The sequence below is a fragment of the Pan paniscus genome, chromosome 3 (genome assembly GCF_029289425.2).
Source record: "Pan paniscus chromosome 3, NHGRI_mPanPan1-v2.0_pri, whole genome shotgun sequence".
Classification (NCBI taxonomy): Eukaryota; Metazoa; Chordata; class Mammalia; order Primates; family Hominidae; genus Pan; species Pan paniscus.
Window position 1 is genome coordinate 6,828,957 of NC_073252.2, and position 15,506 is coordinate 6,844,462.

The 15,506-nt window shown below is 54.8% G+C and overlaps 1 protein-coding gene and 1 long non-coding RNA gene across 3 annotated transcripts in view; one reads left to right on the forward strand and one right to left on the reverse strand.

Moving 5' to 3' along the window:
• Positions 1-6,268, reverse strand: part of PPP2R2C (protein phosphatase 2 regulatory subunit Bgamma) — a 243,092-nt gene extending 236,824 nt beyond the window's left edge. The window contains exons 1-2 of one of the 2 annotated variants that reach the window (XM_034951907.4): positions 6,160-6,268; positions 5,985-6,083 (exon numbers count right to left, since the gene is read on the reverse strand). In XM_034951907.4, the coding sequence (XP_034807798.1) occupies positions 5,985-6,083; positions 6,160-6,175 (115 nt within the window). In that variant the 5' untranslated portion in view covers positions 6,176-6,268. Of the gene's footprint in view, positions 1-5,984; positions 6,096-6,159 lie in introns of those variants that run through there. The other variant, XM_034951908.4, reaches the window with a different exon arrangement.
• Positions 4,833-15,377, forward strand: LOC129397563 (uncharacterized). Its single transcript, XR_008625057.2, has 2 exons — positions 4,833-5,895; positions 11,158-15,377. It is a non-coding gene; the product is annotated as an uncharacterized LOC129397563 (long non-coding RNA).
• The last annotated feature ends 129 nt before the right edge of the window (positions 15,378-15,506 follow it).

A 15,506-nucleotide genomic window follows, 5' to 3' on the forward strand; every position in this document is an offset into this window, starting at 1 on the left:
CAAAGGGCCCGGGACAGGAGAGAGCCCAGGATGTACCAAGGTCAGGAAAAAGGCTGCTGTGTAGTGAGCGCTGTGGAGATGGGCACAGCAGAGGTCAGCATGGTTATTTTAGGGAGTTGAAAGGGGAGTCTGGATTGGGAGGCCCTCAAGTAGTCCAGAAAAGGAGACAATGGCTTGACCTGGGGTAGTAGAGATGAAGAAGGAGAGGAGGCAGATCTGAGGGTAAGCTACTGCAGAATATTCCCCACCTGGGCACTGGAGACCCAGATGACATGGGCGGGCACAATGGACGCTGGCCTGGAGTAAGGTGCATCCCACAGGCCCTGGTTCTACTCTCACCTGCTGTGTGACTCCAGGCAAACCCTCCCCAGCCCCACCCCAGACCTCTCCTCCTCCCCTGTGGACAGGAAGGCAGGAGGAAGGAGGCGGCCAGGTGCTTCTGAGCAGCCTCAGCACCCATCCTCTTAAAGGTGCCCGAGCCCAGCAGGACAGCCCCTGGCGGTGAGACTTGGGGCAGTGACTTCTCCCAACCTCACCACATGTCACAGCATCACCTGCAAAGTGGCTGTGATGATTGCATCCCATCACCGAGTGAGCGCCTGATACACCTAACAGGCCCTGCCTGTGCCAAGCATGCAGCAAGTTCTCCATAAGTGCCAGCTAAGAAGATTAACACTACTCTCAGCTGCCATCTGTGACCTGGGGTGCTGGTGGGGCTGTCACTTAAGGGGCCCCATCCCCTTGCTTGGGAGAGCCATCCGTGGGGACAGGGAAATTGTACCTGCAGTGGGAAGGCCACCCATGCAAGGTCAAGGAGAAGCCTTTCTCAGGGCTTACAAAGAGCCCTCTTCTCTCCTCCTGGGACCTGCAGGTGTGTGAGCCTTTACCTGCCACCTCTGGCTGCCTCCTAACAAGAAGAAGGCCACCTGTGCTCAACCTCCTAAAATATCAGGGCATCCCCTGAGCTTCCCAATACTCAGCCTGCTCAACTCTGTGCTTGGGTCAAACTAGGTTGGATTTCAGATTCTTGCCGCAGAAAGATTCTTTGGCAGCCAGGAACTACACAATGGAAGAGGCTCTGATGGACACCATCCTCTCACCAGGAGTGCCAGCAAAGAGTGCAACGGTGTCCCCACCATGAAGCCACACCCCACTCAACATGGAGCCCTGCACCGGGCCAAGCTTGGAATGAAGACCTGGGCAACCGGTCCACTCCAGACCCAGGAAAGGATTTCCACAGTGTCTCCATGCCTGGCCTCCCATCTAAAGATGCCCCACCCAGTGAGTCTCCATCACAGCCCCTAAAGCCCAGCATCATCTTTTTTTCTGACCTTGCACCCTCACAGGTGCCCATCCTGGGAATTCACCACCCAGCCCTGCGGCTCTGATGGGACACCAGCCTCCAGCCAGGAGTGCACAGGAAAGACAGCAACAGTGGCTCCCAGCTCTGTGGCTCTGCAATGCCAGGGGAACACTGCGCTGAGACAGGGGCTCTGATGAGCAGGCAGCCCTGACAATAGCAGTTTCCTGAGAAGGAATCACAGAACAGAACCTAAATTTAAACACTGGGAGAGCAGCTCGCAGTCCAGCCAAGGCAGGAAGAACTAGGTTCAGGTCCACCTCTCGCTGCTAAGCAGCCTGGAGCACATCACTGGCACCTCAGTGTGCTCCTCTGTAAAACCGGGGGCAGTGGGCACGTCCACACCCTCACAAGTTGACTTGAGGATAAGTGAGATAGAGGGTATAGTGCATAGTGCCCGTGCAGTGCCAGGCTCACAGAAGTGCCCAATAAATTGCAGTTCTGAAAAAATACACAGCACACACACACACACACACAGAACAGAGGCAAAGAGATTAAACTTCACCCAGGGCTGCAAATTTGCAACACGCAGCATCTGTGATCACTGTGCCAACTACACTCCCAACACCTTAACCCAATTCTTGCCCCATGCATAACTTCCTCCGAAATCCCCCCCTGCTGTGGACTGGATGCTTGTGTCCCCCTGAATTCCTATGTTGAAATCCTAACCCCCAATGTGAGATATGAGAAGCTGGGCCCTGGGGAAACAATTAGAAGGAAATTAGCGCCCTTCTAAAATAGACTCAAGGGAGATCATTTGCCCCTTCCACCCTGAGAGGGTACTGCAAGAAGGCACCATCCGTGAACCAGAACGCAGGCCCTCACCAGGCACTGAATCTGCCACGCCTTGATCTTGGACTTCCAGCCTCCAGAACGGTGAGAAATAAACCTGTGTTGTTCATAAGCTGCCCAGGCTATATGGTGTTTTGTTACGGCAGCCCCAATGGACTAAGACAGCTCCCTTCCTGAACTGTGTTCCATGTGCTAATCAGATTTCAGGCCATTTCATCCATTCTCTCCTCAAACATGTGGTGTGTGACCCCAAGGGGCAACTCAAACCCTGGGGATTCCATGTCGAAATTGACATGTCCCTTAAGGTGTTGGGGGAACCACAGGGGAAGCCCACCAAGGAAGAGGCATCCTGGGGCCCTTGAAGGCTATGCAGGCGTTAGCCAGGCAAGGCAGGGGCAGGGGTGCCCCAGGGCAGGGAGCAGCCCCATGCAAGACCCATGCAAGACCCTCCTGGAGGAGGGCAAGCAGAGGACAGTGCACAGCCCCCCAGGCCCAGCCCACCCAGGCTCTTGGCTACCAGACTAAGGGCTGGAACTTCTATGTTCTTCTGGAAGCAACTCCAAGCCAGGGGCGTTTCCATACTGGCAAATGAAAAAAATAAGATTTGCTTTTTTTCTGACAGCAGCAGTGAGCTCCAGGCCCTTGCTGAGAGGTGGTGGGGTAGAGTGACCAAGGACAAGCCTTGGGGGAGGACTGAAAGGCTCTCCACCACCAACAGCTGTGGGACCTCAGGCAGATCACTTAATCTCTCTGTGCCTCAGTAAAACGGAGCCAACAAGAGCACCCATTTCACCAGGTTGTGACAGAAGGAAAGCAGCTCATACCTAGGAAGCACCGGAAGCATCCCTGGATCCTACAAAGCACCTCTCAGTGTTGGCTGCTGTTACTGGAGCTCTGTGCCTATCCACAGCCATGGGGTTGGAGCTGCACCCGCTTCACAAGTGTGTGGCCCAGGCAGCCACACAGGCCTCATGCTTGGAAGGGGCTCGTGCTTGGGGTTTAAGGCTCTGCGGAGTCATAAAATTCCTGACAGCTGGATCTTTGAATGTGTGTTTCCTAAGCGATGTCTGATGGAACAGCAGAGCCTGTGCTGTGAGCATGGAGCGTGTGCTCCTGCCTCCTGCCACCTCCCCAACCTGGGTTCTCAGCTGCCTGCTCCCCTGGCCTCTGGCACCCTGGACCCCACCCTTCCTCCTCTTTGTGCCTTGTCTCAGTGTCACTGCTGCCCTCCTCCCCTGGCAAGGGCCTGGGTCTAGGAGTGTATGCACCCCAGTGCATCCTGGGGTGGATCATGGCGGTGATCGCCCTTCCCTGGGCTGGCAGTGCCACTGTGTGTTCGGTGGGCAGTTCAGCAGGAACATCAGGTACCAACTGTCTCAACCCCAAGGCTGCAATGCCCTGTGGGGTACCTGTCTGCCATGGATTGGGGCATCGACCTGTGGACCTGTGGGAAGGGGAAATGCCTGACTCGACACTCAACTTCCCTGTCCCTGGCCAGAAGACAGGCGTCTTGCAAGAGTCTGCACTCACCCTGCAAGCATCCCCATGCCCAAAGGAACATGATGTTACACAGGAAATAAAACCACCATGACAGGCGGAGAGAGAGTGCAGGAGAAAGTGAGTACTTTTAACCACACTTTCCCCTACTTTTTGAACACAGGGCCCTGCATTTTCATTTTGCACTGAGCCCCACAAATTATGTAGCTGGTCCTGGGTCGGAAGGAGGTGGGGGGAGGGGGAGGGGAGGACTTGCACCTTTTACTCCAACTATTTCCATATTGTTTCATGTTTTTCCAAGATGCTGGTGATCATGCATTCATTTTGCAATTTTTTTATTCCAAAAAGAGCTTAATGGCTACACACGCGGAGAGAGACACAAACACACACACAGACACACCTATACAGACATAGAGCTACATAGACATATACAGACACACTTGGATACACACACAGATACACAGACACACCCACAGATACATACATGGACAGATACACACACTGACGTTTAGAACCCAGGGACTGACTCCCAGCCCAAAGATCTTCCGTGACCCATTGCCAGCTGCAAGCAGGCTCTAGGGAGTCCTAAGAGAGCTGGAGAAGGTTCTACATCGAGCCTGCCTACCCCTTTTCTGAAAAGCAGAGAAAGGCCATGTGGCATTCACTCACTCACGCACTCACTAATCGACAGTCAACAATTCCACACTGAGAAGCTGCGATTTGCTGAGCACAGTCAGTGTCCTGCAGACATGACCGGATATAGTCCCTGCCCTCAAGAGGTGAGGGTATTCCCAGGGGTGAGGACACCTGGGACAGAGAAGGCATCCCAGGTGGGCGGAAACCCTCGCTCCACAGCGGGGAGGTAGGAAACAGACACATTCAGGGGCCTGGAGGGAGCTGAGCATGAGCAGGCGACCAGGGCGTGGTCAGAATGCGGGGGACAATGAGACTGAAGAGGCAGCTGCAGCAGATTGTGGGGCACTGACAGCTGACAGAGGAGCTCACCTGTGGGCAACGGGCCCCACTCCCTGCCACAGCCCGTCCCCTCCATTTTGCTGACAGTGTCCCTGTGATGTCTTCCCGTGACAGTGTGAGCACATGCCAAGGAGGACTCGCCCTGGAGAAGCACAGCCTCTGGAGCTCTGCCACTGGCAGCTGTGTGGCCTCGGGCAAGTTACTTAACTTCTCTGCACCTCAGTTTCCTTATCCTATAATGGGCATAATGTGGGGAGGATTCAACGGAGTTGGGGGGGTGGATATTTGAAAGCTCTTGGAACAGTGTGTTTGTTATATAAAGTGACAGAGGCCAGCACCCTGCCCGGGTCCACCAGCCCTCTGTACCTTCCATCACCCACCTCACTGGGCCCCTGAAGGGAGGAGGGAAGAAAGCAAAAACAGATTCCTGGGCCCTCACCAGTACCCCCCATAGGCCTCTTCTTTTATCTCTGCCACAACCTTGCCCGCTGAGCAACGTCATCCCCATTTCACAGAAGAGAAACTGAGGCCCTGAGAGAGTAAGCCACTTGCTGAAGGCCACCCGGCCGGTCAGGGTGAAGCTAGGATTCAATCCAGGCGGGGCAGCGTCTCGGGCCACAGAGTTTGTGGTCCCTGTCCCTGGGACCCTCCGCATAAAAGCCAACCCGGGTCACTTCCCAGGGTGCGAGAGCAGCTGTCCATCCCACCAACGCTCTTCGGGCTCTGGGCGCGCCACTGTCATGGACTGTCCCTGCCAGCAAAAAAAAAAAAAAAAAAAAGCCTTCTCCAAACCAGAGCAGCAGCCGGGCCTGACTCAGCACCCACCGGCGCGGGCAGCGGGAGGAGCGCGTAGACGCTGCTGGATGGTACCCGCGGCCGGGACTGAACTCCGCCGCATTGGGTCTTACCCCGGACTCCGAGCCGGACCCCGCGCCCGCACCTTCAGCCGGGCAGCGATGGGGGCCTCGAGCGCGCCGGTTCTCGGCCGAGACGCTGTGGCTGACACCGGTGGAGCGATCTGCCCCGGCTCGCCCGGCGAGCAAGCGCTGGAGGCAGGGTTCCAAGCCGGTTCTGTCGGGTTCCCTCAAGACCCCGAGAGCACGGGCTCCGGAGGGACCCCGGCACTTCGGACCCTAGCAGAGCCAGCCCTGCCCCAGGACCGCCCTGGGGTCGGTGCCCGGGCTCTCTGAGTCCCGCTTCTGGCCCGCGAAGACGCGCCCTCTCCTCCAGTCGCGGGAGTCCCGCACCCGAGGGCCGCGTCCCCGGGCAGGGTGAGGTCCTGCGGGGCTGGGGGTGAGGCGGGGTGGGCGCGGGGCGGCTCCGGAGCGGCGGGGCCGGGCGCCCTGCAGCCCGCGCTTACCTTCGGAAACTTCGAGGTCGGCGGCCCCATTGAGCTGGCACAGGCACCAGGAGCCCTGGTCGGCTGCGGGCGCGGCGGGCGCGGCGGGGGCGCGGTCAGCTGGCAAAACAGCAAGGGCGCGTGAGCGCGGGCCCTGGGCGGGGGGCGGGGGGCGGGGGCGCGCGGCGAGGCTAACCCGGCTGCTGGGCCATGGGCGGCTCCGCAGGCTGCGACCGCGACGGGCGTCCTCCGGGCGGCTGCGGGGGGCCGGGCGCGGCGGCCGCTCCTCCTCCGCCTCCTCCGGGCTCGGCTCCCTGCGCGGGCGGGCGGGCGGGCGGGGAGGCGCGCCCAGAAGGCTCCGCCCGGAGCGCGGGTGCGGGGCGCGGGGTGCGGCTGCGGGCGCCGAGGGTGGGCGCGGGGCGAGGATCGCGAGGCGCGGATCGCAGGGCGCGGATCGCGGGGCGCGGGGCCGGGCACCGGGTAAGAGGCGCGGGGTGCGGGCGCGGGGCGGGGTGTGGGTGCGGGCGCTGGGGCTGTCGCCACGGACCGAAGCGTCCCTTTCTGCCCCACCCACCGGTCCCGCGGCAGCCGCCTCTGCCAGCCGTCACCGCGCGAGGGCCGCCTGCCTGATGGCGATGCCCATTTTACTGAGGAGAAACTGAGGCACGGAGAGGGAAAGGGACTCAGGCGGAGTAAGCGGCCAAGGCGGGGCTCAGCTCCAGATTGCGATTCTGGTTTGAGCCCCTTTGCGTCCTGCCCTTCCCCAGACCCGCCCTGCTGGGAGCCGGGGTCGCTGCCCACCCCCGCCCCCCCCCACCGGGTGCGAAGGGGACAGCAATCAATGCCATGAGGAGGAACGGGAGCTTCACAGCCACGCCCTCCGACCTTCCACGTGCAACAGACGAAGGAGGAAGAGCAATCAGCCACGCCGAGAGGAGGAGGCTGGACGTCCCGCGGGAAGGGCCAGGGCTAGAGAAGCCCATCCAAGGAGGGAGGAGAGAGCGTGCTCCCACGGTGATCCTAAGGCACGAGGGGCCGCTGGCCCTCTTGGAGTCCCAGCTGCCTCACCCTAACTGAGCACAGAACCCCGTGATGCCAATGTGCACAAAGTGGAAGCAGACAGCCACAGGGACACACGTTAATCCCCCCACTCCCCCCTCTCCTCCCCTCCCCTCCCAGGAAGGGAGAGGAGCAGAGATGGCTAAGGAGAGGCTCTCCAGGGAGCAGAAGAAGGAGAGCAGAGGGAAGGAAAGAGTGCTGCAGGCCCCAGGCCAAAGATCAGGCCACCCCACCCCACCTTAGCCCAGTTCTAGGCCCGTGAGCTGCACCCTAGCCCCTCTACACCTCACCTAGCAGGAGGGATCTGCCTTCTAAGCCTCTGAACCCCTCCCTCTTCCTTCTTGGCCTTGAAAGTCCAACTTCGTCACCTCCACCTCCAGGAAGGCCTCCAGGGTCCTCCCAGGAGCCCCAAAAGCCCCAAAGCAGCCTCTCCCCCGGGCAGTGCCTGTCTTCGAACACGAGGTCATCCTGCAGCAGCATCAGCCCCTGTTCTCTCAGTTCCCAGCCGTCCGCCTGGCACAGCATCAGGGCATGGCGGGGTTTCCTGATAAATACATGTCCCACGGGTAGCCTTACAGCCTGAGGTGGGGTGGACCTGGGTCAGGTCCCGGGCAGTCACTTGGCATGGCCTAGTTTCATATTTACAACAATTCTATGAATAGGCATAAATATCCCCATTTTAAAGGTTAGAACCTGGAGGCTCTGGGTCAGGCTGCCAGGAGCCATGCGATGCATCGTCCCTGCCCCAGGGTTAAGTGACTTGCTCACACTGCAGGTGAGCTGTGGAGGTGGGATGAGCCCCTCAGCTGAGCTTTCTGCACACACCAGGGCATGGCCCATTTCCTTGAGTGTGCAAGGGAGACAGGCATGCAGGTAATAATACATTCATTTGTTCTTTCAACAGAAGGTAGACAGCCCCTCCTTTCTCCCAGGTGCCAAATCTGGTAGTGAACAAAACAAAGTCTCATGGAGCGTATGGTGTAGTGGGTGAGGAAGATGTTAACCAAATGCACACGTTACTATTGAATTCTATACAGCCATCAATGCTATAGAGAGGGGAGGTTCACAGACGCTCTCTTTGGCCTTCCAAAGAGACACAAAGGAGGAATAGCAGTCCACTGCACAGAGTGGAGGCAGTGCTTCCAGGCAGGAGGGTCAGCACGTGCAAAGGGCTTGAGGTAGGAAGGGACTTGAAGGATCCAGTCGTGCAAGGGTGGTGGCCAAAGGAAGCGAGCTCATTCTAGGCAGAAGAGACACACAGAGGAGGAAAGGGGGTGAGGATGGGGAGCCATGGGGCCTGTTTGCAGTTGCTGGAAGGAATGTGGTACAAGCATGTGGGAGGTACGGCCAAAAAAGCAAGTTGGGGCTAAACCCTGAATTGTTTGCAATGCAGGCTGAGGATGAGGCTTCCTGAGAGACACTGGGTAGCCATAGAAGGTTTGGGGGTAGGAGTATGCCAGGGTCCATGCTGCTGATCGGGAAGACCATTTGGCACTGGACGTAGTCCCAAGCAGTTCGCCCATTAAAGCAAGAGGAAGTCCCCCAGAACTGTCCCACTTGCTCAGGAGGACGAAGAGTGCTGATGTCACAGGGTCCAGACTAAATGGGAGATGGCGCTGGTGGGCCCCTATCGCAAACTCTCACACCTGCAGAGGTCAGGCTGTTGCTCCTTGTGAGTCACCTGGGACAAGTCTGGTGAAGAAGGGCGAGGGCACACACTACACTTCGCAAGGGTAGCGATGGCCGTTTCGAGGAGCATCAATGCCAGAGAACACTAGCATGATCTGAAAGAGTCCACGTTGCTGTATAGGCCCCTCTGGACCCTGCGTTTTTCATGACAGAGCTTTGATTCAAATGAGAAGCATTTTGCAGAACATCTCTTCAGAGTGGGGGTTGGCAGGGGGATACACATTTGGCATCAGCTTTTTTTCTGACAACAATTTGCTACTAGTAACCAAAGTAACAGAACCCAAAACCTAAAATAGCCTCTTCGGGCTGGGCACGCCAGAGCCTGTTCTTAGAAAGAAATGTTTCTAGGCTGTAGTCTGTCCCTGCAGTGAAATGCCACCCCCCGTGAAGTGAAGCTGAACTTTCATCTGAGATTGTCACAGAAGCTGCCCAGACACTTCCCCCAACCCAGGAGACTCCCCCAACTTCACTGCAATGAGGAATCCCCTCCCCCAACCCCAGCCACAAAAGGGTGTGTCCCCAAGGCCAGGATGGACACTCTCTCAGTGCTGGTACAGCTCAGAAAACAGTTGAGGAGGAAAAAGAAACCAACTCAGACCAGCCATTAGAAGAGACCAAGGGGAAATGAAATAAACGCTTTGTATCAACACGGGCCTGTGCACATTTTACGTAGACCACATCATCATCCCTGACTCCCCACGGCTCAAACAGCACATCAAATTCATCAGCAGTTTCCATCAGCTCTTCCTGCAAAACACATTCAAGCCCGACCATATGTCACCACCCCCACTGCTATTCCCAGGTCCCAGCCACCATCATGTCTCACCTGGACTATTGCACGCACCTCCTACTTGGTCTCCCCACTTCTGCCCCGGCCGGGGCTGGTGTGTTCTCCACCCAGCAACACAGCAGTCAGAGGGATCCTCTTACAACATAAGTCAGATCACCTCACTCTTTGCTCAAAATCCTGCAATGGCTCCCATCTCCTTCAGAGTAAATTCCAAAGCCCCATATCTGCCCACTGCCCCCCACTCTAGAACCTTCCCTCCTGTTGTTCTTCCCCTGGTTCCCTCCATTCCAGCTACAGGGATCTCCTTGCTGGCTCCTGAGCTTACCAGGTGTGGTGCTGCCTCAGGGCCTTTGCACTTGCAGTGACTGCTGCCCAGTAAGTTTGGTAAGGTTGGTCCCCAGACATCCACACCGCCCTCTTCTGCACCTCCTGCTCAGATGTCACTTTCTCAATGTGGCTTTTGCTATTTAAAACTGCACCCCTTTAAATTGTACCCAGTTTAAAACTGTACCCCCTACCCTACCCTCCTGATGGAGTTTGGATATTTGCCCCCTCCAAATCTCATGTTGAAATGTGATCCCTGTCAGGTGTCATGGTTCACGCCTGTAATTCCAGCACTTTGGGAGACCGAGGCAGGCAGATCACCTGAGGTTAGGAGTTCAAGACCAGCTTGGCCAACAGGGTGAAACTCCATCTCTACTAAAAATACAAAAATTAGCTGGGTGTAGTGGCAGGCGCCTGTGATCCCAGCTACTCAGGAGGCTGAGGCAGGAGGATTGCTTGAACTCGGGAGGTGGAGGTTGCAGTGAGCCGAGATCGCGCCACTGCACTCCAGGCTGGGAGACAAGAGCAAAAACTCTGTCTCAAAAAAAAAAAAAAAAAAAAAGCAAGAACCAGCCCAGGGCTGAGTTATGAAGAGGGGTGCTGCAGACTAGGCCAGGTCCCCAACCTTGTCAGGTCTGCAATGCCAAGCTTCCAGACCTGATCACAAAGGAGTGGGACTCCAAGAAGAGCGCGATGGGATGTCTGGGTGAATGCACAGTCTCCAACTGTGGTTCCCCAGATTTACCTGGACCCTCTGGGCCTGCAGAATTGCCCAAGTCCTCCCTCAGAGGATACCAGGCTCTCTCCTTGCCTAAAGATGATACCGCAGCCTTCAACGTGGAAGACCAAACATCCTGCCCTCCGAATCCACCTATAACCTGTGCCGCCCACCAGATTCATCACTGGGGTTAAGTCACAACCACACCCACCTGGGGACATGCTGGGCCAGCCAGGGAGGACAAGACTACACCCCAAAGGAGCTATGGACCCAGCCAGCACGGAGCAGTGGGGGTGGGACAGTGCTCTTGGGACCGGATCAAGGGCAGGAGGAGCTCATGAAATGGGGGACTTCTCCCGTTGTTATGGACTCAGTTGTATTCCCCCAAAAAATTCATAGATGGAAGCTCTAACCTCCAATGTGACTGTATTTGGAGATAGGGCCTATAAGGACGTGATTAAGGTGAAATGAGGTCATCAGGGTGAGACCCTAACCTGATAAGGCTGGTATCCTTAGAAAACAAGGAAAAGACACCAGATCTCACTCTCTCTCTCTCTCTCTCTCCCTCCCTCCCTCTTCCTTCCCTCCCCCTTCCTCCTGCCTTACATGCACAGAAGAAAGGCTATATGAGGACACAAGGAGAAGAGAGCCATCTACAAGCCAAGAAGCGAGCCCTCTCCACAAACCGATCCTGCTGGTACCTTGATCTTGGACTTCCAGCCTCCAGAACCAGGAGAAAATAAATGTCTGCTGTTTAAGCTGCTCAGTCTGTGGTTTCTTCTTATGGCAGCCCGAGATGACTAACACACCAGTCATGCCGGATTTAACAGCAGGAGACAGTGCTAACGCACTGCTGAAGTGGCTCTTGAAACTTGGAGAAAGATGGCAGATGACAGAAGAAGGGATCAAAAGACAGAGAAGTGGGCATGGACCGGAGCAGGCAGAAAACCCACTGGGTGACAGCGTTCCACAAGACACCACCGAGGACGTCCCACTGACCCAGCACCGGCTTCACCAGGTAGCTCAGGGATGGGGCTGTCCGCCATAGGCCAGGGTGGGTGGTGGGAGGTGCCATTACAGAACCAGGTTTGCTGAGAGAGCTGGGAATAAGAGGATCCAGAAATAAGGGGCTAGGAGCCTGCACCAAACCACTGGAAGCAAGGTCAGTGCAGTCACTTTAACAAGCACCAAGGCTGGAACACAGTGAGGTCCACGGCGAGCCATGGAGATGCTTGATAGAAAACGGCACCTGGCCGGGTGTGGTGGCTCATGCCTGTAATCCCAGCACTATGAAAGGCTGAGGCAGGTAGATCACCTGAGGTCAGGAGTTCAAGACCAACCTGGCCGACATGGTGAAACCCCATCTCTACTTAAAAAAAAAAAATTAGCCAGGCCGTGGTGGCTGGCTCCTGTAATCCCAGCTACTCGGGACGCTGAGGCAGGAGAATTGCTTGAACACGGGAGGTGGAGGTCGCAGTGAGCCATGATCATGCCATTGCACTCCAGCCTGGGCAACAAGAGTAAAACTCCAAAAAAAAGAAAGAAGAAAGAGAGAAAGAGAGGAAAGAAAGAAAGAAAGAAAGAAAGAAAGAAAGAAAGAAAGAAAGAAAGAAAGAAAGAAAGAGAGAAAGAGAGGAAAGAAAGAAAGAAAGAAAGAAAGAGAAAGAAAGAAAGAAGGAAGGAAAGAAAGAAAGAAAGAGGCAAGATAGATGGATGGCTGACACAGGTGAGACTTGGCCCATCCTCCCTGGACAAATCAAGGCAGATGGGGTTAGGAGGTTGAGGGTAGCCACCCAAAGAGAAATCCTGATCCCTTGCCCAGTGTCCAGACCTGAGCCCGTTTTCAAGTCCAGATCCCATCCACTGAAAGGAAAAGCGTGTTTCCAGGAAGAAGGACTCTGCAACATCGTAACAAAGGCCTATGGGAATCCCCTACTCCTTCCCCAACAGGACTGATGCTCATTGACTCAGGTAACCAGACACTAGGGAAAAATACCCAAATATTTCAAGAAATGTGGCTGAAAGCAGCAATAGACGTTTATGATCATCCTGGTGTCTGCAGGTGAAGAATCCAGGGTGGCTTCGCTGTGTGTTGTGCCTCGTGGGCCTCCCTGAGGTTGCAGTCAGGATGTCCTCTGGAATGGCTGGGCCTGGGCTGGAGGGCCTGCTTCCAAGGCACTCACACCCGGGTTGGCAAGACAGTGCCAGCTGTTGGTGGGAGGCCTCTGTTCCTCTGTAGATGGGCCTCTCCACAGATGGCTTGAGAGTCCTCATGACATGGTGGCCAGCTTGCTCCAGTATTAGAGCCTCAAGCGAGGGTGTAACATCACATCAGGCCAAGGGCTCCACTTCACAGCAAAAGAGGTGCCACCGCAGGCACACCCCTGGTGTCTAGTGGTCCTATTATGTGCTGTACAACCCAGAGGCTGCTGGCTGATGGGGGAATGGAGTGGCCAGTTGAAGGCTCAGCCACAGCACCAGCTTGGAGGTGCCACCTGTGAAGCAAGGGCACCATCCTCCAGGGTGTATGTGCATCCCAAGTCAATGACCAATACACGATGTCCCCAGTGGGTAAAATACCTGGGCCTAAGAACCAAAGAATGGAAGCAGGAATAGCCTAATTTAGCATCACTCTCAGTGACCTACTTGGAGAATTTGTGCTTCCTGTCCACACAACGGCAGATTCTGTAGGTTCAGAGGTTCTGGTTTCCAAAGGGGAATGCTTCCACCAAGCGACGCCAGTCACGCCAGGTTACTCATGTCAAGACACCACTAGGCAGGGGAAGAGTCACCCATCGAGCAGGGGCAGTTGACCTGAACCATCAGAGGAGGTATGGTTGCTGTCACACAATGGAAGCAGAGAAGACTGTGTGCCACCCACATGGGTGTCCCTGAGGACTCTTTCACCTGATGTAGTCAGCAAACAGGCAAGTCAGCAGCTATGGCTCAAGAAGGGAATGGTCACCAGGGACTCATCCTCGTTGGTGAGGATCTGGGGCAACCCACCAGGTAAGCTATCTAGTCCAGCATGGGTCTAGTTGAGGGTGAAAGGGATCTGAATGAATAATCCAGGAGGGGGTTGTGAGTATCACCTTCGAGCCTGAGACTAGCTGCAGCAAGAGCTCACGCAAGAGCCTTGAGGAAAGTACAAATGAAACCCTACACAGCTGTGATACAGTGGGCGGGAGAGAAAATGACATGAGGTCTCACATGTGGTTGTAGTCATATGGGGGGCTAGAGCTGAAACAGCATAGTGATCTTGAGCTGCTCCGTGTGGTCTGCCCCATGTGGGCTGGTTGGGCTTCCTCACAGCATGGTGGCCTCAGGGTAGTTGGACTGCTGACAGGGCAACTCAGGCCTCCATGCATGAGTGCTCCAGTGAACATGGATGTCATGGAAGTCACACAGTACCACTTTCACTACATTCTCTTTGTAACAAGAGTGTCACAAGCCCGCCCATGGGCCAGGCACAGTGGCTTATGCATGTAATCCCAACACTTTCGGAGAATCCCTTGAGGCTAGGAGTTTGAGATCAGCCTGGGCAACACAGAGAGATCTTGTCTACAAAAAAGAAAAGAAAAATTAGTTGGGCATGGTGGCATACACCTATAATTTCAGCACTTTCTGAGATGGTGGTGGGAGGATGCCTTGAGCCCAGGAGTTCAAGATCAGCCTGGGCAACATAACCGGATATTACATCTAAAAAAAAAAAAAAAAAAGTTTTCATTAGCCAGGCATGATGGCACATACCTGTGGTCTCAGCTACTCAGGAGGCTGAAACAGGGGGATCACCTGAGCCTAGGAGTTTGAGGCTGAAGTAAGTTAGGAGTCCACCACTGCACTCTGGCCTGGGCAACAGAGCAAGACTCTAGCTCTAAAAAACACAAAAATTAATAAAATAAAAAACAATAAATAAACAAGATTCAATGAGAGGAGACATAGACCCTATCTCCTAATAGGAAGAATGTCAAGATCATATTGTAAATCAAAAATAAAATTATAAGCCCCAGCTGAGAGAATGGACCCCCTGTTGGCCAAGGGGACCCCAAAGAAACCCAAAAAACTAGTTCAGGCCATGATGGGAAGTGGGAGGTCACACATGCCTCATTATAGCCTCCTCCCTTTAAGTTTCGGCACAGCTGACCAGCATTAACATTAACATAGAGATCCTCCTAAGACTGACAGAACACTTTTGTAGCAATCAGATACCCGATTCTAACATGACTCCGGTATAGCAACACACAACAGACAGCAGGCCCTAAAGGAAATCAAAGTATTTTACCCCAAAATAAATTTTCTTTGATATATTTTGAAATGGCCTTGCAAAGTCATCTCTTGTGGGGGAAACTTGCATTCTGTAGAGAATCTCCTTACTTACTAGCTCTTTTCCAGAGAGTCTGATACCTTTTAAGGTTCCCAGAGACATGCACATCTATTCTCTCTGAAGCCTGCTAACTGGAGGCTTCATCTACGTAACAAGAACCTTAGCTTCCACATCCCCATTGTCTTAACTCAAGCATTTCTTTCTGCCGACTCTGACTCTTCAGGTAAAGCTTAACTCTTTTAACCAATTGCCAATCAGGAAATCTTTGAATCCTCCTCTGACCTGGAAGCACCACCCACCCACTTCAAGATGTCCCACCTTTCTGGGCCAAACCAATGTACACTTTACATATATTGATTCATGTCTTTGCCTGTAACTTCTGTCCCCATAAAATGTATAAAGCTATAGCCCAACCACCTTGGACACCTGTTCTCAGGACCTCCTGAGGCTGTGTCACAGGCCATGGCCACTCCTATTTGGCTTAGAATAAACGTTCTGAGATATTTTACAGTGTGGCTTTTCTCGTCAACCAAATTCTACAAAGAGCTTGGGGGGTGGGTAATGTTGTGGAGCCCATCTTTGGCAGATACAGTCTGCCAAAGATTGTGACACTGCCTTATTGATAAACTCAGTGGCTTA